Source organism: Dama dama, chromosome 1, assembly GCF_033118175.1.
Source record: "Dama dama isolate Ldn47 chromosome 1, ASM3311817v1, whole genome shotgun sequence".
Classification (NCBI taxonomy): domain Eukaryota; kingdom Metazoa; phylum Chordata; class Mammalia; order Artiodactyla; family Cervidae; genus Dama; species Dama dama.
Genome location: NC_083681.1, coordinates 7,682,606 through 7,705,639, shown reverse-complemented (window position 1 = coordinate 7,705,639; position 23,034 = coordinate 7,682,606). Strand labels below are relative to the sequence as shown.

The 23,034-nt window shown below is 35.2% G+C and overlaps 1 protein-coding gene across 2 annotated transcripts in view; it reads left to right on the top strand.

The window, feature by feature from the left end:
• Window positions 1-23,034, top strand: part of DYNC2H1 (dynein cytoplasmic 2 heavy chain 1) — a 408,806-nt gene that overhangs the window by 8,328 nt on the left and 377,444 nt on the right. For both annotated transcript variants that reach the window (XM_061143196.1, XM_061143187.1), the window contains exons 4-13: window positions 4,649-4,767; window positions 5,769-5,913; window positions 6,676-6,908; window positions 9,195-9,329; window positions 9,429-9,542; window positions 9,661-9,772; window positions 10,111-10,235; window positions 11,280-11,455; window positions 14,522-14,717; window positions 18,871-18,966. In XM_061143196.1, the coding sequence (XP_060999179.1) occupies window positions 4,649-4,767; window positions 5,769-5,913; window positions 6,676-6,908; window positions 9,195-9,329; window positions 9,429-9,542; window positions 9,661-9,772; window positions 10,111-10,235; window positions 11,280-11,455; window positions 14,522-14,717; window positions 18,871-18,966 (1,451 nt within the window). The remainder of the gene's footprint in view (window positions 1-4,648; window positions 4,768-5,768; window positions 5,914-6,675; window positions 6,909-9,194; window positions 9,330-9,428; window positions 9,543-9,660; window positions 9,773-10,110; window positions 10,236-11,279; window positions 11,456-14,521; window positions 14,718-18,870; window positions 18,967-23,034) is intronic.

The following is a 23,034-nucleotide window of genomic DNA, read 5'->3' as shown; positions in this document are numbered from 1 at the left end:
AGTGACTCATTTGTTTTGTAACTGACGGTTACAAAGCTTGGGTTTCTCCAGGAACTTGTAGTTGAATCCAGGCGTGGCGGGGGGGCACTGGTAAGCTCATGGTGGCCCTGTAGATTGTGCCTCACTCTGGCCATGAGCTGGCAGCGCCAACTCTTCATAACTCTGCTTTTCTTTTAATGTTCATTTGTTTTGTTTCTTGGATTCCACACATAAGTGAGATTATTCAGTATTTGTCTTTCACTGCCTGCCTGACTTAGCATAATGCCATCTAGGCATATACATGTTATCACAAACAGCAAATTTTGTTCTCTTTTATGACTAAGTAATATTCCATTGTATATATGTACTACATCTTTTTCTGTTCATCTGTTTATGGGGATGTAGGTTGCTTCTGTATCTTGGCTATTGTAAATAATGCTGCAGTGAACATAGGAGAACATATATCTTTTTTAGTTAGTGTTTTTGTTTTTTTCATATAAATGCCCAGAAGTGTAATTGCTGGATCATATGGTAGTTCTAGTTTTAATTTTTTAAACAATCTCCATGCTGTTTTCCATAATGGCTGGTCTACTTTCCCTTCCATTTTTCATGTGCCTGTTGGCCATCTGTTTCTTTTTTTTGGAAAAATGTTTATTCAGATCCTCTGCCTATTTAAAAAAATTTTAATAACAAAGCAAGGTTATTTTTTGATATAGAGTTATATGAATTCTTTGTATATTATGAATATTAATCCCCCTTCCCCACCTTACTGGGCTTCCCTGGTGGCTCAGATTATAAAGAATCTGCCTGCAATGTAGGAGACCTGGGTTCAGTCTCTGGGTCAGGAAGATCCCTTGGAGAAGGGAATGGCTACCCACTCCAGTATTCTTGCCTGGAGAATTCCATGGAGGAGCCTGCCAGGCTACAGTCCATGGTGTTGCCAAGAGTTGGACACGAGTGAGCGACTAACACTTTCACTTTTCACTTTCAGCCCCTTATCGGAAACATCATTTGCAAATATCTTCTCCCATTCTGTAGGTGGCCTTTCCATTTTGTTGATAGCTTCCTTTGCTGTATAAAAGCTTTTTAGTTTTATGTAGTTCTATATGTTTATTTTTGCTTCTGTTTCCGGTGCCTGAGAAGACAGATCCAAGCAAATAGTACTAAGAACAGTGACAAAGAATGTACTCTCTCTGTTTTCTTCTAGAAGTTATGGTTTTAGGTCTTATATATTTAAGTCTTTAATGCATTTTGAGCTTGTATTTGTATATGATGGTGGAGAAAAGTCCAGTTAATTCTTTTGCATGTAGCTGCAGTTTTTCCAACATCTTTTATCAAAGAGAGTATCTTTTCCTCATTGTATACTCTTTCCTCTTTTGTCATCTATTAATTGTCATAAGTGTGAGTTCATTGCTGGGGTTGCTGTTCTTTCCATTGGTCTATGTATCTGTATTTGTGTCAGTATCATACTGTTTTTGATGATTGCAGCTTTGCAGTATCATTTGAAATCAGGGAGCATGATAACTACAGCTTTGTTCTTCTTTCTCAAGATTGTTTTGGTTATTTGGGGTCTTGTATTTCTAGACAATCTTTAGGATCTCTTTTTCTAGTTCTGTGAAAAATGCCATTGGTATTTTGATAGAGATTGAATTGAATCTGTAGATTGCCTTGGATAATATGCTCATTCTAGCAATGTTAATTCTTCTAATCCATGAACATGGTATATCTTTCTGTTTCTGTTCAATTTTTTAATCAGTGTCTTATGCTATTCTGCATATAGGCTCTTAAGGTAGGTTTATTCCTAGGTATTTTGGTTTTTTTTGGTGTGATTATAAATGAGATTGTTTTCTTAATTTTTCTTTCTGGTAGTTAGTGTATAGGAATACAATGGATTTCTGTATTAATTTTGTATCTTACAGTTTTACCAGATTCATTGATGAAATCTACTTTTTTTTTGTGGCATTGTGAAGATTTCCTATGTATAGTATCATCTGCAAACAGTGACAGTTGTGCTTCTTCCTTTCCAATTTGGATTCCTTTTATTTCTTTTTCTTGTCTGATTGCTGTAGCTAGGACTTCCAATACTATGTTGAATAAAAGTGGATAAGAGTGGCTATCCTTGCCTTGTTTCTGGTATTTGAGGAGATGCTTTCAGCTTTTCACCCTTGAGTATGATGTTAGCTGTGGGCTTATCACATATATCCTTGATTATGTTCCCTCTATACCCCACTTTGTTGTTGAGAGTTTTAAATCATAAGTGGATGCTTACTTTTGTCAAAAGTTTTTCTGTATTTATTGAGGTGAGCTTGTGATTTTTATTATTCAGTTTGTTAATGTGGTATCACATTGATTGATTTTTGGATATTGAATCATCTACATCTCTAGGATAAATCCTACTTGACCGGTGTATGGTCCTTTTAATGTATTGTTGAGTTTGGTATGCTCATATTTTGTTGAGGAATTTTGCACCTATATTTATTGTGATACTGACCTTTAATTTTCCTTTTTTTGTGATTCTTTGTCTGGTTTTGATTTTGGGGAGATGCTGGCCCTGGAAAATGAGTATGGAAGGATGCCTTCCTCTGTAGTTTTTTGGGATAATTTGAGAATGATAGGTGTTAACTTTTCTCTGCATATTTGGTAGATTTCACCAAACTCATGTGATGTGTGAAGCTGTGTAGTCCTGGGCTGCAGTACTTGGGAGCTGTTTTTTACTGATTCAGTTTCATTACGGGTAGCTGTTCTCATATTTTTCTATTTCTTCCTGATTCAGTCTTGGGAAACTATACATTTCTAGGAATTTGTTCTTTTCTTCTAGGTTGTCCATTTTATTGGTGTATAATTGTTCTTAATATCTGATGACTCTTTGAATTTTTGTGGTGTTAGTTCCTTTTACATTTCTGATTTTATTGATTTTGGCCCTCTTTCCTTTTTTCTTGATGAGTGTGGCAAAGTTTATCAATGATGTTTATTTTTTTAAAGAACCAGCTCTTAGTTTCATTGATCTTTCTAATCCTTTTTAGTTCCTGTTTCATTTATTTCTGTTCTGATCTTTGACTTCTTTCCTTCTGCTAACTTTTGGTTTTATTTATTCTTTTTTTCTAATAAAGTTAGGTTGTTTGAGATTTTTCTTGTTTTGTGGAATAGGCTGTATCACTATAAACTTCCCTCTTAGAACTGCTTTTGCTGCATTATGTAGATTTTAGATTGTTGTGTTTTTATTTTCATTTTTCTTCAGGTATTTTTAAAAATTTTCTTCTATGATCCATTGTTTGTTTGTAGCATGTTGTTTAGCCTCTACTTGTTTGTGATTTTTTTTTTGCAATTTTTTTCCTACTAGTTGATTACTTGTCTCAGAGCATTGTAGTTAGAAAAGATGCTTGGTCTGATTTCAAGTTTTAAAATTTGCTGAGTCGTGTTTCTGTGGCCTAGCATGGGATTTGTCCCAGAGAATGTACCATATATATTTGAAATAAATGTATATTTTGCTGCTTGTGGGTATAATGCCCTATATATATATATATCTATAAGTTTATTTGGTCTAATGTGTTGTTTAAGGCCATTGTTTCCTTATTCATTTTCTGTCTGAATAATATGTCCATTGATGTAAGTGGGAGGTTAAAGTTCCCTACTATGAATTTATTATTGTCAGGTTTTCCCTTTATGTCTATTAATATTTGCTTTATGTATTAGACGTTCCTATGCTGGTTGGATATATACTTACATTGTGTTATATCTTCTTGGATTGATCACTAATCATTATGTAATGCCCTTCTTTATCATTTGTGCCAGTCTTTATTTTTTTCATTTGACATAAGTATTGCTTTCTTGATTTCTATTTTCTTTGAACACCTTTTCCCGTCCCCTTTCAGTCTCAGTGTGACTTTAGATACAAAGCAAGTTTCCAGGAGGCAACATATATATGGGTTTTTTTTTATATCCATTCAGGCATTTTAAAGTACTTATTGATAAGTGTGTACTGATTGCCATTTTGTTAATTGCTTGGGAGTTGTTTTGTTGTTCGTTTTTGTTCATAGAAATTGTAAAATTCATTTTCTGTACTTTGTGAACAATACAGAAATGTGCAAAATCAGCAAATGAAACCAGTTACTCTCTGGCTTTTCATTTTTAATTGTTTCCTTCTTTTTCCTAGTTTTATCGAGATAATTGACATGTAGCATTATGTAAGTTTCGGGTATACAGTACAATAATTTGACTTGCATGTGGCGTGAAATGGTTGTCACAGTAAGTTTAGTGAACATCCATTATGTCATAGATATAAAGTTAAACAAAAAGTTTCCCTTATGATAAGAAACCTTAGGATATGTTCTCTTTAGAACTTTCATATATAGCATAAAGCAGCGCTATTTCCATTTATAATGTTGTACATTATATCTTCAATACTTATTTAATTTTATAGTTAGTAGTTTGTACCTTTTGAGCAGCTGCATCCACTTCCCCCTCTCCTCATTCCCCACCTCTGGTAACCAACAGTCTAATCTTTTTTTCTGTTAGTTTATTTGTTTGTGAGATTTTGAAGTTATAATTGACTTAAAATAATATATTAGTTCCTGGTACAGAAAATATAGTATTTCATTATTTCTTTACATTTCAAAATGATGACCATGATAATAGTTGATATTTCTTATTTTTCCATTTCACTTTTCAGGTATTCTTACTCCTAGTGATGAGTTCCAGTTTTGGATAGAACAAGCTCATCGTGGAAGTAAACAGATTACCAAAGAAAGAGCCAGTTATTTTAAAGAATTATTTGAAACAATTGCAAGAGTACGTGATTCATACATAGTTATATATCAGGTTTTGATAGAAATACTGTAGCATTCAATTTTTATTAGCTTTGTCTCTGTTTTAAAATCATTATTTGATGGCTCTGGACAAAATATATTCTTCAGATGTAGCAGAGTTTACTTAAGATATGGATTTAAAATGAGTACAACTTAGAAGTCCAAACTTCTGAAAAAGTTAAATTCTAATAATTAGAAAATATTTTTCTCAAAAATATAATTACTTTTATGCAGGTAGATAGGAAAAAATGAGAAGCCCAATATTAAGAGCTTTGTCTATGTGGAGGTAATATATTCTTTGGGAAAATTGTTCACTTTTTTCAAATTAGCAGTTTGGAGGACTCTGAAATATAAAAAGTCTTAGTTTGATATGTTATTAGATTGGTTATTCCTTAATATATCTATGGAGAGGTTAAATAAGTGATCATTTTATTTTTTTTACAAAAATCTATTCTTTTCAAAATAAATATTTAGTAATTTTTTAATTCTAAGTATTATTTCATTATTGTCATTTGAATGAAGTGTTTGAAGTGGTTTAAAACTATTTTTGTGGTAGTGATGAAATTTTATAATAATATGCCATGTACTAGATTTGTACTATTGGTAACATTGTGCAACCCAGGAAAGGAATGAATAAGGATAAATGAAATGAAAAAGGTAGTGTATGTATAGTGTTAAATAAACACTCTATTGGATAAATAAAAGAAATGAATCCAAATTTAGAGGAAATTAGGCCAAGGGTAAAAATAAATTTATAGGGTTTATGCAATTCTTATTTTTTCTTCTGGCTTTTATGAAATTTATGTTTGTGAAGGATCAGATAGGGTATTTGCATAAAGAAGTTATACAGCATCTGATAGAAGAAGAGGAGAAAATAATGGCAGATATTAGAATCGTAGCATTTGAAAAACTGGCAACATTTTGTTTATATTGCCCCAGGTGCAAATACGATTATGTTTAAAAATGAATGCATTTCGGTTTTAGGAATTTTATAACTTGGATGGTCTGTCCTTATTGGAAGTGGTTGACTTGGTGGAGACAACTCGGGATGTTGTAGATGATGTCTGGAGACAAACAGAGCATGATCATTATCCTGAATCACGAATGTTACATCTCTTAGATATTATAGGTACCAGTAAAGAAATACACTTTTAAAATTTTGGAAGCTTGCCTTATTTTATTTTCTATTTTTTCCTTTAAGTCCTTCTCTGAAATGCTCCTTAATAGAGTAATTGTTGCTGAAAGTAACTCTTAGAGCAAATTATATAGGATTATTTAAGTAGTTATTTGTACATAGTTGGTTAATTTAAATCATAGTGTCAAATTCTTTGATAATCAAATTAACATAGATTTTTTTTTATGTATGTAAAAAATGCGTGTATTAGTTTAGACTTTATTTTTAACCAACTGAAACGGTTAATGTATATTGGATTATCTGTTGATGAAAAAATATACTTTTTGACTTAGAATATACGTTTCTCATTATTATCCTAAGGACCTATTAGACAAGTGCATAAAGGTGTTCGTAAAAGGACATTTATTATGGCATTGTTTGTAAAATGAAAGTAGAAATATAGCAGTTGAGAACTGATTATGTAATGTCATATCCATACTGTGGGACTGAGGCCTTTACAAAATTCTGTGTATATTTCTATGCTTCAAAGATACACATGATATAATGAAAGATGCAAATATATAAATACATGTGTGCATGTGTGTTTTTAAAAAATATTTGTTATCAACAGTGCTTGTCTAAAGGTGTGGATGTGGTATTTCATAGATTGTTGACTTGCTAATTTATATATCATTTTAATTTAATAAAAAGCATGTATTCCATAGTTATTTGCTAAAAAGACATGTTCATTAAAAAGTTTGTTTTGCACCTTATTAGGTGGTTCATTTGGAAGATTTGTTCAGAAGAAGTTGGGAACTTTGAACCTCTGGGAAGATCCTTATTACCTTGTGAAGGAAAATATGAAAGCTGGTATTTCAGTTTGTGAACAGTGGGTGACTGCCTGTAGTCATCTGACAGGTCAGGTGTGGCAGCGCTATGTTCCTCACCCATGGAAAAATGAAAAATATTTTCCTGAAACACTTGACAAACTTGGCAAACGCCTTGAAGAGGTATCTTCATTTGGATCTTTGTTTTTAAGTGTGAAGTAGGTTCTCGCTTGTTTGAGAATGCATTTTATAATCATTAAGAACTACACATCTGATAGAAATTATTTAAACATTTGGGAGAGAATAAGAGCTCACGTTCATGTGAGAAGATTTATGCAGTTGTGTGGTACAATATCAGATGCCCAGTGGGCACTAAGGCTGATTTCCACTTCCTTTTCTTTTTCTTTGTTGTGCGCTATTCAGTTTTTAAGTTGTGAACTTCTATTTTGTTGTTCTTTGTTTTAAAAAAAGATAACCCACTTGTCTATGTATGGAAGCTCTCCGACTTTCTCTTGGCTATTGAAATTACTTGCAAGCAGAGACAGTATTTTAGGGAGTATTCAGTGGTAATATTTTAAATAGCTGCTTAATTTATGTAAATTAGAGTTTCAGTATAGAGCTTACATATTTAACTTGAAGAGGCAGGCGAAGATTGCAGAGCTGACTTTTTCCCTTTGTGCTTAAGGGAATCATTGTTCTTTGGGGATTTTTTGTTGTCATCGTCGTTTTGGTAGTTTATTTTGTTTTTTTCTGCCTGTGATATGTGGCTTGAAGGATCTTAGTTACTGGACCAGGGACTGAACTCAGGTCCAGGAAGTCAAAGTGCTGAATCCTGACCCCTGGACTGGCAGGGAATTCCTGCTGCTGCTGTTTTTAGCCTCTTAAGAGAAACTGCAAGCATACATAGAAGTAACATGGCATAATGAAGGTCAGTTTCAACAGGCACTGGCGTTGTTCAGTTCTTGTTCCATCTTTGTCCTCCCTGCCTTCCATTTTTTTTTTTTTTTTTTTTGCTGAAGTATTTTTAAAGCCAATCCACGAAATCTTGTACTTTTACTCTTAAAAGATAATCCTAATATCAATATCACACCCAACAGAATGAGAATAATTTCTTAATATCATTATTTATGTAATCAGTATACAGGTTCACTGATAGTCTCAGAAATATCTTTAGTTGCTAAATGCTAGTTTACTTGAACCAGGTTGTTTCATAGGCAGTAGCATACAGTTCTCATACATTAAAGGAGGCAAGTAGGGTCTGGTTTTCCTGCGTTTCATGAGTTAAGTTTGATCTGTGGGTTCATGTATGATTAATCTGATTTAATCTGTTAAAATGCTGTTCACCAACTTTTTCTTATTGATTAATTGTGAGAAGTTGGAAGATGGTGGTGTTTTAATTCTGTTCTTTCTGCATTTATTAGTGATGATGGAAGAACTTTTCATCAGTTTTTTAGGTACCTGAAATATAGTGTGTATAGGAATGGCAATATAGACAATTACTTTTTTCTTTTTATCACTTTTTAGAACAATGCATAGTAAGTTAGTATCATAGTAAGTTTCATAGGCAATCAATAATTTTTTAAATAATATCATTATGAACCTATGATTTTTTTTATAAGTTTCAACCTGTTGTATTTATTATTGTAGTTACTATTACTATACTCAAATTGTCCCACCTGTGCAAAGAATACCCCTTTAAGTTGTGTCTGTGTCATTTTGATATGAATCCAGTATTTCGTTGGTAACTTTTTTACACTCAGACCTCTCAAAATGTACCAACCCATCTTCTACATTTTCTGTTTTGTATGTGGAATTAGTCATTTCTCCAAAGGTCCTAGTTCTTGTTAGAGGAAAATAGTGTTTAGTGACAACAGTCTGGTAACTTTCAATGCTTTTAGGCTTTCTCAGTAGACAGCATTGTTAAATCAGTATTTTAGTTTTTATCAAGAAAAAAATCGTGAAATTTGTGCTGATATTTTCAACACAAATGAAAGATTATACCATGTTTACTTAGCCTTTTAATTACCTTTTGATGGTTGGTAGAAAATTTAAATACAAAATGAAATGTTTTCCAACTGTTTGTAAGTTATATATAATGGAGTTGTTAGCATATTGTTTCATTATTAGAAGAGCAAATTTAATACAGACTAATGAAAATCAGAAGGTTTGCTATAGTAAGGAGGAGAGACTAAAACTCTACTTAAAATAAGTATTAAAATCAGTTTAAAAATGTTTAGATTTTATATGTATTCAGTAGATTTGAGCACACTAATTGATAGTGCAGTGTGTCTTTGAGCATCACTTTGAGTATTGATGAGTAGTAATTATCAAGTTTATAGGCTCAGTTTTATTTTTCATTTCAAGAAACTGAGGTTAAAGAAATTCTTGCCTAATAACTTTAGATTTTGAATTATTTGTGTTGATTTATTGATATGAGTAAATTTCTTGTTTTAATATTTTATGTTTTAGGTCTTGGCTGTTAGAACAATTCATGAGAAACTTCTCTATTTTTCACCTGCCAGTGATGAGAAAATTATATGCCTGGCTCGAGTATTTGAACCTTTTGCTGGCCTGAATCCTGTGCAATATAATCCATATACTGAGGTTGAGTATATATATGTGTTTGTCTGCATAGTTTCCTGTTTGTGTTGTTCTTTTTAAAGGCAAATTTTGAAAATAATAAAGTCTAACTGTATTGTTTAGCCTTTATGGAAAGCTGCAGTGTCTCAGTATGAAAAAATTATTGCACCTGCGGAACAAAAAATAGCAGGAAAATTGAAAAACTATATTTCAGAAATCCAGGATAGTCCACAACAGGTAAAATATTGAAATATTTAATTTTTAATATTTCTCTTAAGCTATTTGAGGAGATATGCATGTTTTTACCTAGTTGATTCATTTAGGATGAACATATACTTATTTTGTTTTGTATTAGCTTCTTCAAGCATTTCTGAAATATGAAGAGCTGGTGAAGCGTCCAACCATAAGCAAAGAATTGATGCTAGAAAGAGAAACTTTATTGGCAAGACTTATGGACTCAGTTAAAGGTAAAAGTTTATTAGAGATTATAGTGTTTGCTTGAAAATTATTTTTATAGATTACTTTTCTTTTGTTGTAAGATAACAAAAGATATTTTTGTTTAAGATATTTTTATGACATCTGTATGTTGGAGATTAATTTATTGTTTCTGTAATAGATGACAGGCTTTTAGAATTAGCTGGCTATTTCCTTTCTCTCACTTGATATACATGGTGAGGTCCCTGAGGATGACCAACTATTACTATTTTTCTATACACAATATTTGGCATAGTGTTTGGTACATAGAAGGCATTTTGGAAACTTTGCTGAATGTGTGTAATCATTTATATGATTTAAATGTTTATAGATTTTCGATTAGATTTTGAAAATCGATGCCGTGGGATTCCTGGTGATGCATCCGGACCACTTGCTGGCAAAAACCTTTCCGAAGTTGTCAATAATATAGTTTGGGTTCGCCAGCTGGAACTGAAGGTATTCATTTAAATAAAAGTTGAAGGACACGAATTGTGAAATATGCTAAATTAATGTAAAGGCAATCTAGAACTATAGTGAAAACATTAAGAAAACATTTCCATCTAATTTCATGTGATAATTAGAATTGTAAAAAACTGAAAAATATGAAAAATCTATAATTTTCAAAGGATTTTTAAATTATTTGAAGTGTATTTTTACAGGATCCTGGTAGGTGCAAAGTATATATCTATATCTGTAAGTATGTTTATATAAATAAATTATCCTAGGTTGAAAGGAAGTTAAAGAAAAATTGCTGCCACTACCTTAAGCAGCACCATAAATACCATAAGGCATTGCTTAAGGTGGTGGCAGCAATTTATAGATTTAAAGGACTATTATTTTAATATTATCAAAGTTGATCTAAGAATCTTATATGCTTACTAATTAGTGTGTGGTACAATATCTTGCTTTCAACTCATGTAATAAATATTTGTTGGTTATATGATTAAGAGCAAGCAAATTATTATTATTAGTAGCAGTATTATAAAGGCTAGCAAATTTGAGAATTCTGCTTATTCAAGTTTATATTTTGATTTTTTTTTTCTCTAATACTTTGCTTAATTTTGTCAGTCAGCTTTCCAAAATGCTCCATTGTTCTTTGCATAGTTGTAGAGGAAAGGAGGCATTCTTTAATTGGCATCCAAATTGGCCTAATTATTGTTTGAACTCTTAACCAGAGCATTCAGTAAAGGGTTTAAAGTTCTACGTAACATATTTGGGACTATTGTTGAGTTCTTGGAGTCTCCTCTAAATTTCCTTTCTCGAGCCCTTCAAGTTACGCCTTGTATGTGCTATCCTCTGTGTTTTGCTATTCTGAGGTGGTGTAATTCAGAAGCACAGCAGCAGTTGATATTCTTAAATTCACTGGAAAATCTTCTATTTTACTGTTTGTGGATAAATGGGAAAATAGTTTTTGTATCACAGATCAGAGAAGGGTGCTGATTTTAAGCTAACTTTTTTGGAATTTAAATAATAAATATTCTTGTAATTTGGCTTTTTAAGGTGGATGATACTATCAAGATTGCAGAAGCTCTTTTATCTGACTTGTCAGGGTTTCGATCTTTCCATCGAAGTGCTGAAGATCTCTTAGACCAGTTTAAACTATATGAACAAGAACAATTTGATGATTGGTCCAGGGATATTCAGTCTGGTTTATCTGATTCCAAATCTGGTTTGTGGTAAGTATACTACATGGTGAAATCTACATAAGAATCTTTTTTCTTATATTATTCATTCAGTGACAAGATTGTTTTATGTTTGGTTAGTTTTTGATGATCAACTTTTAAGTCATCGAAGTTGGGAACTTTGACCCCCTTTCCTTTGCTTCTAACATCTGTTCCCCAGAACAGCAGATTCTTAATTTGGAATTAGGCTTTCATGCTCTGTGGTTTTTTTGTTACTGGTATATGAATGTTTTCCTACCTTTTTACATTAATATTATATATCCCCCATACAGACATTGTAAATGAAAATTTCATTTTTTTAAGCTCCTTGAGATGAAGAATGTTTCTTTTAGGTGTCTAATATAGTAAGGGTTTGTAAATATTTATTAAGCTATATCGAATGTAATTTAATTGGTTAACCTTATTATTCTAATGGGTATCTAAAATGGATGGCCTAAAAAAACCATTGTTTCTTTGTTCAGGTCAACTTTCCCTAGTGTGTTATTGTCCGTATTTTTTAAAACTTGCCATGTTTTCATTTTTAGAAACTTGGTACTTTTTAAAAGTAACTTTGGCATAATATGAAATTCTGTTTCTTTTGCCTATACTGCTGCAACAAATAATTAGGCCAAAGTGGTAGCTTCCTAAACTGAATGAATGATTTTTTTTTCTTTTAAATTAGGCCAAAGTGGTAGCTTCCTAAACTGAATGAATGATTTTTTTTTTCTTTTATCTTGCATTTTGGCTTTGGAAGAAGAATTAAAGAACTAAAGATGCTAAAGCATAATGATTATAACTTTATGCCATTTAATTCTTTCCCTTTCTACCCTGAACCTAAAATATGAGAGGTAGTTCTACCTTGCCCCCTTCACCCAAAGTAAAGAGTTCTTTGGTCAGTTGGTTTTGGAGAATTAGCACGTTTATCACTGCAGCTCTGGTGGAGACCCACCGTGTAAGATAATGTATCAAAAGGGCTGAGATCTGCAGTAAAAGCCCGTTTAACTTTGTTCAGCCTGTTTCTTTCCTATTTGGTGATGAAACTCCCGACTCTCACTTTTTTTTGTTTTTGTTTTGTTTTTTGGTAAGCCCATCATTGTTACATAGAAATAAGTGTGTTTTGGAACGTATTTCAGTATATGTTGGAATGTAGAAACTAACTTTGAATATTACTTTCAAATAAAGGCAAAAATTGCCACTGTTATAATTTTCTGAGAGGCTTTATGTTCTTGTAGGACAGTGTTTGTGTGTGTGTACTCAGTTACTCAATCATGTCCAACTCTTTGTGACCCCATGGACTGCAGCCCACCAGGCTCCTCTGTCCATGGAATTCTCCAGGCAAGAATACTGGAGTAGGGTTGCCATTTCCTTCTTCACGGGATCCTCCCAACCCAGGGATTGAACCTGTGTCTCTTGTGTCTCCTGCATTGGCACGTGGATTCTTTATAACTGCACCACCTGGGAAATTTGGACAATTGGGCTAAATTATTATTTTAAGCCATTTAAAAATATCTGCTTTTTATTATGCTTCGTTTTATGTGTTGTTAAGTAGACTGAATAGATTAGTTCTTTGCTTTTCTGTAGCTTACTTTCTAAGACCTGCAAGTTCTCCTAATTGTGAAAGTGATTTGAAAGAAAGAGTATTATATAAACCTGATCCTGAAAGAAGGATTATAAAAAGGTAGTACTTTAAATTTATCTCAGTGTTTTCACAATCCAGGGAGACTTGAATGTGCCAATGTAAATTTTGCTATTGTGGCTTTAGAAGAACAGAGAAAAGACAGTCTTTACATAGTGAAACAAAGAGTAGAGGAATGAAGTATTTGAATATCTCTATGTTCATTGGAAGGACTGATATTGAAGCTGAAACTCCAATACTTTGGCCACCTGATGTGAAGAGCTGACTAATTTGAAAAGACCATGATGCTGGGAAAGATTGAGGGCAGGTGGAGAAGGGGACAACAGAGAATGAGATGGTTGGATGGCATCACTGACTCAGTGGACATGGGTTTGGGTGGACTCTGGGAGTTGGTGATGGACAGGGAGGCCTGGCGTGCTGTGGTTCATGGGGTCGCAAAGAGTCAGACATGACTGAGCAACTGAACTGAACTTCTAATATTTTAATATTCTTTCTTATTCATCCTTTAATAAAAGTATTAAAGAATCAGATAGACTGACTAAAAATCTAAAATATATTTTAGAAAATGAATCAAATTATGATGGATTTGATGTCTATTTTGAGCCTTAGCTGAATTTTAAGAGATTGATTTTTCTGAGTTCAAAGACTGCTTGGTTGAAATATTAATATGATGGTATATTTTGGGTATTACAGTTTGTTATCAAGATCTGAATTGTGAAATGTTATGTCAAATACATATAATTTGAAAAATATAATTAAAAACTGTTTTTTACTTGAATTAATTTCCTTTGTTAGGCTTCCCTGGTGGCTCAGTGGTAAAGAACCCACCTGCCAATGCAGGACATGTGGGTTCAATCCCTGGGTGGGGAAGATCCCCTGAAGAAGGAAATGGCAACCTCCTTCAGTATATTTGCCTGGAAAATCTCATGGACAGCAGAGCCTCATGGGCTATATATAGTCTATGGAGTTGCAAAAGAGTTGGGCATGACTTAGTGACTGCTGCTGCTGCTAAGTCGCTTCAGTTGTGTCCGACTCTGTGCGACCCCATAGACGGCAGCCCACCAGGCTCCCCCATCCCTGGGATTCTTCAGGCAAGAACACTGGAGTGGGTTGCCATTTCCTTCTCCAGTGCATGAAAGTGAAAACTGAAGGTGAAGTCGCTCAGTCGTGTCTGACTCTTCGAGACCCCATGGACTGCAGCCCACCAGGCTCCTCTGGCCTTGGGATTTTCCAGGCAAGAGTACTGCAGTGGGGTGCCAGTGCCTTCTCTGGACTTAGTGACTAAAGAGCAACACTTTTATGTTTACAGCAAAGTTGTGAAAACTGTTATGTTTTTAATCAATCAAAAGAGTGAATCTCCTCTCGGCCTTTTGGCTAAGATCAAGTGTAAAAGAGTGAGAACATGAAATTTTGAAATTCAAAAAGTTATTTATTTTGTTTTGTAGTATTGAGGCTAACAGCCGAATCATGGAGTTGGATCCTAGTGATGGATCGTTAAAAGTGCATTATTCAGATCGGTTGGTGATTCTTCTGAGAGAAGTTCGTCAGCTTTCTGCACTTGGCTTTGTTATTCCTGCCAAAATACAGCAAGTTGCAAATGTTGCACAGAAATTCTGCAAGCAAGCAATTATTCTGAAACAAGTATGAAATGATATTTTTGAAAACATGGCTATTTTGAGTTTATTACATTAGAATATTTTAAGGGCTTTGTTTTCTGCTTTTGATTTTATTAGGCTAATAGAATAGCACCATTAAGTCTATGAAGTTATAGTTTGCAAATGACTGCATTACGAACTTTGCTTTGTAATCCTCTATGTGGGAATTTTATTAGCTTGAGGTATTACTGTTACTGCTTTTCATTCTCAAAGCATTTGGAAAAATAGAATATTATTCTATCTCTTTTTTTCCTTTTTCTTTCATGTTACTATCATGGACCCTAAAGGGCTTTCTAATTAAGAGCTCTCTGTCTGCCTGCTAGGGGCCGATTCTTAGAAAATTATCCAGCTGATGGACAGGTTTCTGTTTTTGTTTATTTCCTCGGCCTTTGTCATCAAATCATTTGCCTGTTTAAAACCAGCTGTTATTTCCTCATTGTCTGTCTCCTTAGCATAGTATCCAAGACCTTTCTTAATCATGCCCTAGCTGACGTTACTGAATGTGGTGGATCCTCACCTCCTCATGTTGCACCCTTGCTTCAGTAATATGAACCTTGGCTCTCCTCTGAACCTGTCTCTGTGCACTGATTCCTGTTCCCTCTGGTTGAAGAATTACAAGTAACCCTTTAACTCGCAGCTCAACACTTTATTTGTTGTGCCTTCTTTTAATTAATGGTTCTTTATTTTGTATGCAGTGTGCAGGTCACTCTTGGAACGCTTTTATGTAGTTTTGGAGTTTTACATTCTTTCTCTCATTTGATTAATAGAGAACAGGAGCAGTATCTTTTGTGTATTTTCTCGTTTATTGTTTCATCCAACAAAGACCCATTGAGCACTTGTACTGCCGGGTGCAGCGTGGTGAGTGTGTAAACTGAATGTGTTACTGTCATGCTCAGGTGGAGGGCCTCTCACCTTTGACACTTCTGACATTCTGGACTACTTTTCTTTTTGTGAGGGATGGCCTGTGCATTGTAGGATGTTTAGCAGTGTCTCTGGTCAGTAGCACCTACTTAGTCCTTACAATTGAAAATATCTCCAGACATTGCCAAATGTCCTCTTGGGTGCAGATCATGCAAAGTTGAGAACCACTGGTCTAGTGGGAGAAAGCAAACTAAACATTGAGTTCTCATTAAATATCAGGCCTTCTGGTAAATGCTGTATTTATGTTATTTCGATTTACTCCCTCTCCCAGTTTTACTGATCTAATTGGTGATCAGATTTGTAACATAGGTTTTCTAGTGCTACACTGCTAGTGAGTTATGAAGCTAGAATCTGAGATCAAGTCTCCCTCACTCCAAAGCCCATATTTATTCTATTAAAATTGATGTAGTGATGACATGTGCACAAGTAGGTTGAGTGCTGCATTATAGATGGGCTTTCCTGGTGGCTCAGCAGTAGAGGATCTGTCTGCCAGTGCAGGAGACATGAGTTTGATTCCTGGGTGGGAAATATCCCCTGGAGAAGCACATGGCAAGCCACTCGCGTATTCTCACCTGGAGAATCCCATGGACAGAGGAGCCTGCTGAGCTGCAGTCCATGGGGTTGCAAAAAGTTGGACTCAACTAGTGACTAAAAATCAGCAACAGTATTACAGATAGATTTCAGAAAGTCCTGTGAAAGAATATCAGGGTGGGGATTTTCCATTATTTTCCTGGGTAAGGTAGAGATGTGCTGCTGGGCTTAGTCGCTCAGTCCTGTCCGACTCTCTGTGACCCCATGGGCTGAAGCCCACCAGGCTCCTCTGTCCGTGGGATTCTCCAGGCAAGAACACTGGAGTGGGTTGCCATTTCCTCCTCCAGGGGATCTTCCCAACCCAGGAATTGAACCGGGGTCTCTTGCATTGCAGGGAGATTTCTTTACCAGCTGAGCTACCAGGGAAGCCCAGGGTAGGGATAGTATCAGATAAATATTTTCAGAGGGATGATGTTTTGTGTGAGTTTGAAAGAGTATACATATGTTTTCTCAAGAGCACAAGATAGAGTGAGTGATCATTTCAGAGAGGAACTCTGTATTCTAAAAGCTGAGAAGCTTGCTGACTTGTCTATCCTAAGTATTTACTGTAACAAAATCTCAGAGGATGTGAATGGTCGTACAGTATTTGTGTTTACTCCTAGAACAACTACAGGAATCTGCTGTGTGTGTCTTTACTCACTGGTTTATTTTTGGTTGCGCTGAGTCCTTGTTGCTGCCTGTGGCCTTTCTGGAGCTACTGGCAAGCTGGGGCTACTTGTTGTGGAGCATGGGCTCTAGAGCTTGCGGGCTCAGGAGTTGTGGTGCTCGAGCTTAGTTCCTCTGTGGCATGTAGGATCTTCCCAGACCTGGGCTTGAACTCGTGTCCCCTGCATTGGCAGGTGGAGTGTTAACCACGGGGCCACCAGGGAAGTCCCACGCATATACACCTTTACTCATGAGCACGCATCTAGCTAGAGTGCGGAGTATGAAGTAGGGTGTTTTGACAGATAGCAGTCTGGCCAGATTGCTGTAATTTTATGTACTATTTTGCTTCTGTTTTTCTGTCTGGGCTTTTTCTGGAACTACTATTATGACACAGAATAAGTAGAGTGAGTGTTCCCCATCAAGTACATTTTTATGCATGTTAGAAGAAAGAAGTGACTTGCTATAAAATTAGTTAAATATTTTTTAAGCACCTGCTCTGTGCCAAGAATTTTGTGACATGCTGGGAATACAAAAATTAAGATGGTGTCTTTAAAGTCCTTAATTAAATTCACTCCACAGTGTCCCCTGGATTATCTTCCATGAACCTGTCCTTTGCCCCGACAGAGTTAACAGTGTCCTCTTTTATCCACCTCTATTCCTTGTAGGTGTCTCTATTTTTTTGATATTCAACAAAAATGTGACACTCATGTGTCCTTCTTTAGTCCACCACTGTACCTTGTAGGTATCTCTATTTTTTTTTTTTTTGATTCATTGATTAATTCAACAAACATGTGACACTATGACCTGTGACGCTGTTATGGGAAATAGCAAATGCTTGGGTAATACAGTATAAGGTAGTGATGAGCACGTATTTGAAGAAAAAGAAAACATAGTAAGAGGATTGTGACACACCCTGCCATTTTATACAGAATGGTCAGGGGAGACCCTAATGAAAAGGCAATAAGAAACTGACATGAAATGAATGACAGAACCTCGCAGATACCTGGAGGAGGACTGTTGCAGGCAGAGGGAACGAATGCCATGGAGAGCTTCTCAGGGAAGACTCCCTAGAGCTAGAGAAGCAGCGCAGAGTCCAGCGTGGCCGCAGTGCAGTTCAGGGGGGATTGTGCAGGACTAGAGGCCGGTGTGTGTATAACGTGCCGGGGTGTGATTGTAGATTTGCGTTTCATTCTTAAGTGTTTGACAAACCATTGGAAGTTTTAAGGTAAGAATTTTAGGATTTTGCATTTTATTCTCAAATATATTGGGGATTCATTTGAAGATTTTGAGTAGGTAAAAGATACGATTTACGTTTTAAAAAAGGACTGTTTTGGCCACTTTGAATACTTTGGCTAGACCATTGGGCCACAGTTGAAAAGAGAGACCAGTTAGGAAACTGTTTTACTGGTCTTACCAGGAGATGAGAGTGCTTGAAATGGGGTGATACTGATGGACATGGGGAAGGGGTTCAATTCAAAATATGTTCAAAACATATATTTTGAAGGTATAGTCAATAGGCTTCTACTCAAATGGGATGTGAGAGAAGAATTAAGGACAACTCAAAGATCTTTTTTGGTTTGAGAAATGGATAAATCATTGTGTTATAAACTGACAAAGGAATTGGTTTCAAGAATTGCAGGAAGAGTTCATTTTTTTTAAGCACTTTAACATGCTTGATGGTTTCCTCTGATTCCCTATGAGACTGTGAAATTCTTGATTTCAGGGACTAGGTTTTATAGTCTTTGTTTAATCAGCCCCTGGAACATGACTTGGCAAATTAGAGGAACTCAGCACATACTTATACTTGTTGCTTTTGTTCACTAGTACATGCATAAATCCTCTACTGGAGATGAGAAAATGATTTTTTGTTAAATTTTATAATTAAGGGTTAATATTTTTCAAATAATTAAAAATGAAGAAGAATTGAAAATTAAGTGTGCTATTTATTGTTAATTATTGCTAATTGGAATTTTTGTTTGTAGGTGGCACATTTTTACAATTCTATCGATCAACAGATGATTCAAAGTCAGAGACCAATGATGTTACAATCTGCCTTAGCGTTTGAACAGATAATTAAGGTAAATGGACTTTTTATGTTATTTTAATTAGATTTTACATGTAAAGTGTTTCTTATTTGTTGGTTTTTAGTATACCCCTGAGCTTAACATAGCCATTGATGTAAGGCTATATTTTGCTACCCAATGACTTCCTTCTGTTTTAACAAGTAACCTTTTTTTACAACTGTATTTAAACACTTGTAATGTTTCACGTATTTTGGTGCTTCTTTTGATCAATTAACTATATATATATATAAAAAATACTAACTTATGTGATGTTACGCTTATTTATTCACTGTAGTGTGAGGTCCTTATATACTAGACTCTTTAGTACTTTTCCATTCTCTCCTGATTTTATAATTTATTTTATTTGCTCTTTACTTATGCTTATTTAAATATCCACGCATATGAAATTAGGAAAACCCTCAATAGTTTTTAAACTGTTATTATGTGTGTTCACTTTTTGAAATACACATTTTTAGTTTTCACAGACTTGAAATATTTTAAAAAATGAGTAGAAGAGGACTATACCCTTTAATTCTTGTTTTTACAGTGGATAGCTGGTGTTGTGGTTCTTAAGACTACTCCCAGGTTCTGTGATTTATAGGAGGACTCATAGGACTCAGGGTATAGTTGTACTCACAGCTGATTTATTTATGATTTATTACAGGGAGAGGGTGCAAAGCAAAATCAGCAAAGGGAAAGGTATATGAACTGAAGGCCTGGGGAAGCTGGTGCAGGTTTTCAAGGGTCCTTTCCCTGGGAGTCACCCAGGGCATGCTTAATTCCTCCAGCAACAAGTAACACATATGAGATGTTGCCTTACTAGGAAAGATCATTAGCGACTCATTGCCCAGACTTCTGCTGGGGACTGGTCGTGTAGGGATCTTCCTCCTTAACATGTGCCCAAACTCCAGAATTCCAGAAGACAGCCAAGTGTTAAGCATAAACCAAATTCTTTAGGCACAGTGAACCACTCTTAAAAATTAGTGTTAGGAACTCTTGCAAAATCCAACTTCTCAGATGCCAGCTAAGGGCCAGTCTTTTAAGCAAACCTTTTAAGGGACAGCAGTCAGACCTGCTAAGTTAGTTATTTTTATCCACACTAGTACTCAGGCTTAAAATTTACTAGAAGTTACATAATTCATATTGTGCCTGTTATTATAATTTTTTTTCTATTTCCAGAGTTCAATATGAGTTTATGATGGAAAATTTCGAAAATGTAGGTGAACAAAAACAAAAAATGTTTTAGTATTGTACTACCAAGACTTGGCCATTCTTAAACAGTCTGGTGTCTATACCATTTTAAACATTTTTCCTGTGCATATTTGCAAGTGTACTTTTTGAAAATAGGATATTACTTTGTTATTTTTAACCTTTTCATCTCATAGATAATGTTTTAAATCCAAGTGTTTAGAACTCTTTCTTCTCTAATAAATATATTCAAAATTATATCTGTTGATATGTCTAAAGACAAACCTTATTTTGAGGATTTGAGTCATGAGAAGTAAACAATTATATATTTTTGGTCAGTTGCTAAGTCGCGTCTGACTCTTTGTGACTCCTTGGACTGCAGTATGACAAGAACTCTTTTTTTGCCCGAGAGCTTGCTCACATTCATGTCTATTGAATTGGTGATGCTATCTGTAGCATATATCTCATCCTTTGCCACCCTTTTCTCCTTTTGCCTTCAATCTTTCTCAACATTAGGATCTTGAAAATGAGTTGGCTTTTTGCATTAAGTAGCCAAAGTATTGAAGCTTCAGCTTCAGCATCAGTCCTTCCGATGAATATTCATGGTTGATTTCCTTTAGAATTGACTGGTTTGATCTCCTTGCTGTATAGGGGCTCTAGTCTTCTTCAGAACCATAATTCAAAGGCGTCATTTCTTTGGCAGTCAGCTTTCTTTATGGTCCCACTCTCACATCCGTGCACTACTACTGGAGAAACCATAGCTTTGGCTAGATGGACCTTTGTTGGCAAAGTGATGTTTCTGCTTTTTAATACACTGTCTAGGTTGGTCATAGCTTTTCTTCCAAGGAGTGTCTTTTTGTTTTTTAATTTATTTTTTTATTGAAGGGTAATTGCTTTACAGAATTTTGTTGTTTTCATGTGTTCGTTAGCCATCTGTATGTCTTCTTTGGAGAAATGTCTGTTTAGGTCCTTTTCCCACTTTTTGATTGGGTTGTTTGTTTTCTGGTATTGAGTTGTATGAGCTGCTTGTAAACTTTGGAAATTAATCCTTTATCAGTTGTTTCATTTGTTATTATTTTCTCCCATTCTGAGGGTTGTCTTTTCACCTTGCTTATAGTTTCCTTTGCTGTGCAAAAGCTTTTAAGTTTAATCAGGTCCCACTTGTTTGCTTTTGTTTTTATTTCAGTTACTCTAGGAGGTGGGTCATAGAGGATCTTGCTTTGATTTATGTCATCGAGTGTTCTGCCTGTGTTTTCCTCTAAGAGTTTTACAGTTTCTGGTCTTAAATTTAGGCCTTTAATCCATTTTGAGTTTATCTTTGTGTATGGTGGTAGGAAGTGTTCTAATTTCATTCTTTTACAAGTAGTTGTCCAGTTTTCCAAGGAGGGTCTTTTAATTTCATGGCTACAGTCACTGTTCACAGTGATTTTGGAGCTCAAGAAAATCTGTCACTGCTTTCACTTTTTTCCCTTCTATTTGCCATGAAGTGATGAGACTGGATGCCCTGATCTTAGTTTTTTGAATGCTGAGTTTCAAGTTGGTTTTTTCACTCATTCACTCTCATCTCGAGGTTGTATAGTTCCTCTTCATTTTCTGTTAGAGTGGTATCATCTGCTTATCTGATGCTGATGATATTTCTCCCTGCAATCTGGACTTGAGCTTATGATTCCTCTAGCCTGGCATTTCACATGATATACTAAGTATTTAAGTTAAATAAGCAGGGTGACCATATACAGCCTTGTCATACTCCTTTCCCAATTACTGAACTGGTTCCATGTTCCGTTTTAATTGTTGCTTCTTGACTCACATACAGGTTTTTAGGAGATAGGTAGGGTGGTCTGGTACTCAGATCTTTTTAAGAATTTTCCACAGTTTGTTGTGATCCACACAATCAAAGGCTTTAGCGTAGTCAGTGAGGCAGAAGTAGATATTGTTTTTGGAATTCTCTTGCTTTTTGTATGATCCAATGGATGTTGGCAATTTGATCTCTGGTTCCTCTGCCTCTTTGAAACCCATCTTCTACATCTGGAATTTTTTGGTTCGTGTACTGCGGAAGCCTAGCTTGAAGGATTTTAAGTATAACCTTGCTAGCGTGTCAAATGAACTCAGTTGTACAGTAGTTTGAATGTTCTTTGACTTTGCTCTTCTTTGCGATTGGAATGAAAAGTGAGTTTTTCCAGTCCTGTGGCCACAGCTGAGTTTTCCAAATTTGCTGGCATATTGAGTGCAGCACTTTCACAGGGTCATCGTTTAGGACTTGAAATAGCTCAGCTGGAATTCCATCACCTCCACTAGCTTTGTTCGTAGTGATGCTTCCTAAGGCCCACTTGACTTTGCACTCTGGGATGTCTGGCTTTAGGTGAGTGACCACACCACTGGGCCATTTAAAATGTTTTGTATAGGTCTTCTATGTATTCTTGCCACCTCTTCTTAATCTCTACTGCTTCTTTTAAGTCCTTAACCATTTCTGTCTTTTATCTTGTCCATCCTCGCATGAAATATTCCTTTGACACCTCCAGTTTTCTTGAAGAGATCTCTAGTCTTTCCCATTCTATTGTTTTCCTCTGTTTCTTTGCATTGTTCACTTAAGAAACCTTTCTTACCTCTCTTTGCTATTCTCTGTAACTCTGCATTCATCTGGGTATGTCTTTCCCTTTCTCCCTTGCTTTCCACTTCTTTTCTTTCCACGGCTATTTGTAAAGCCTCCTAAGACAACCACTTTGCCTTCTTGCATTTTTTTTTTTTTTTTTTTTTTCCTTTGGGATGATTTTGTTTGCTGGCTCCTATATGGTGTTGCAAACTTTCATCCATCGTTCTTTAGGCACTCTGTCTACCAGATCTAGTCCTTTGAATCTGTTTGTCACCTCCACTGTACAATCATAAGGGATTTGATTG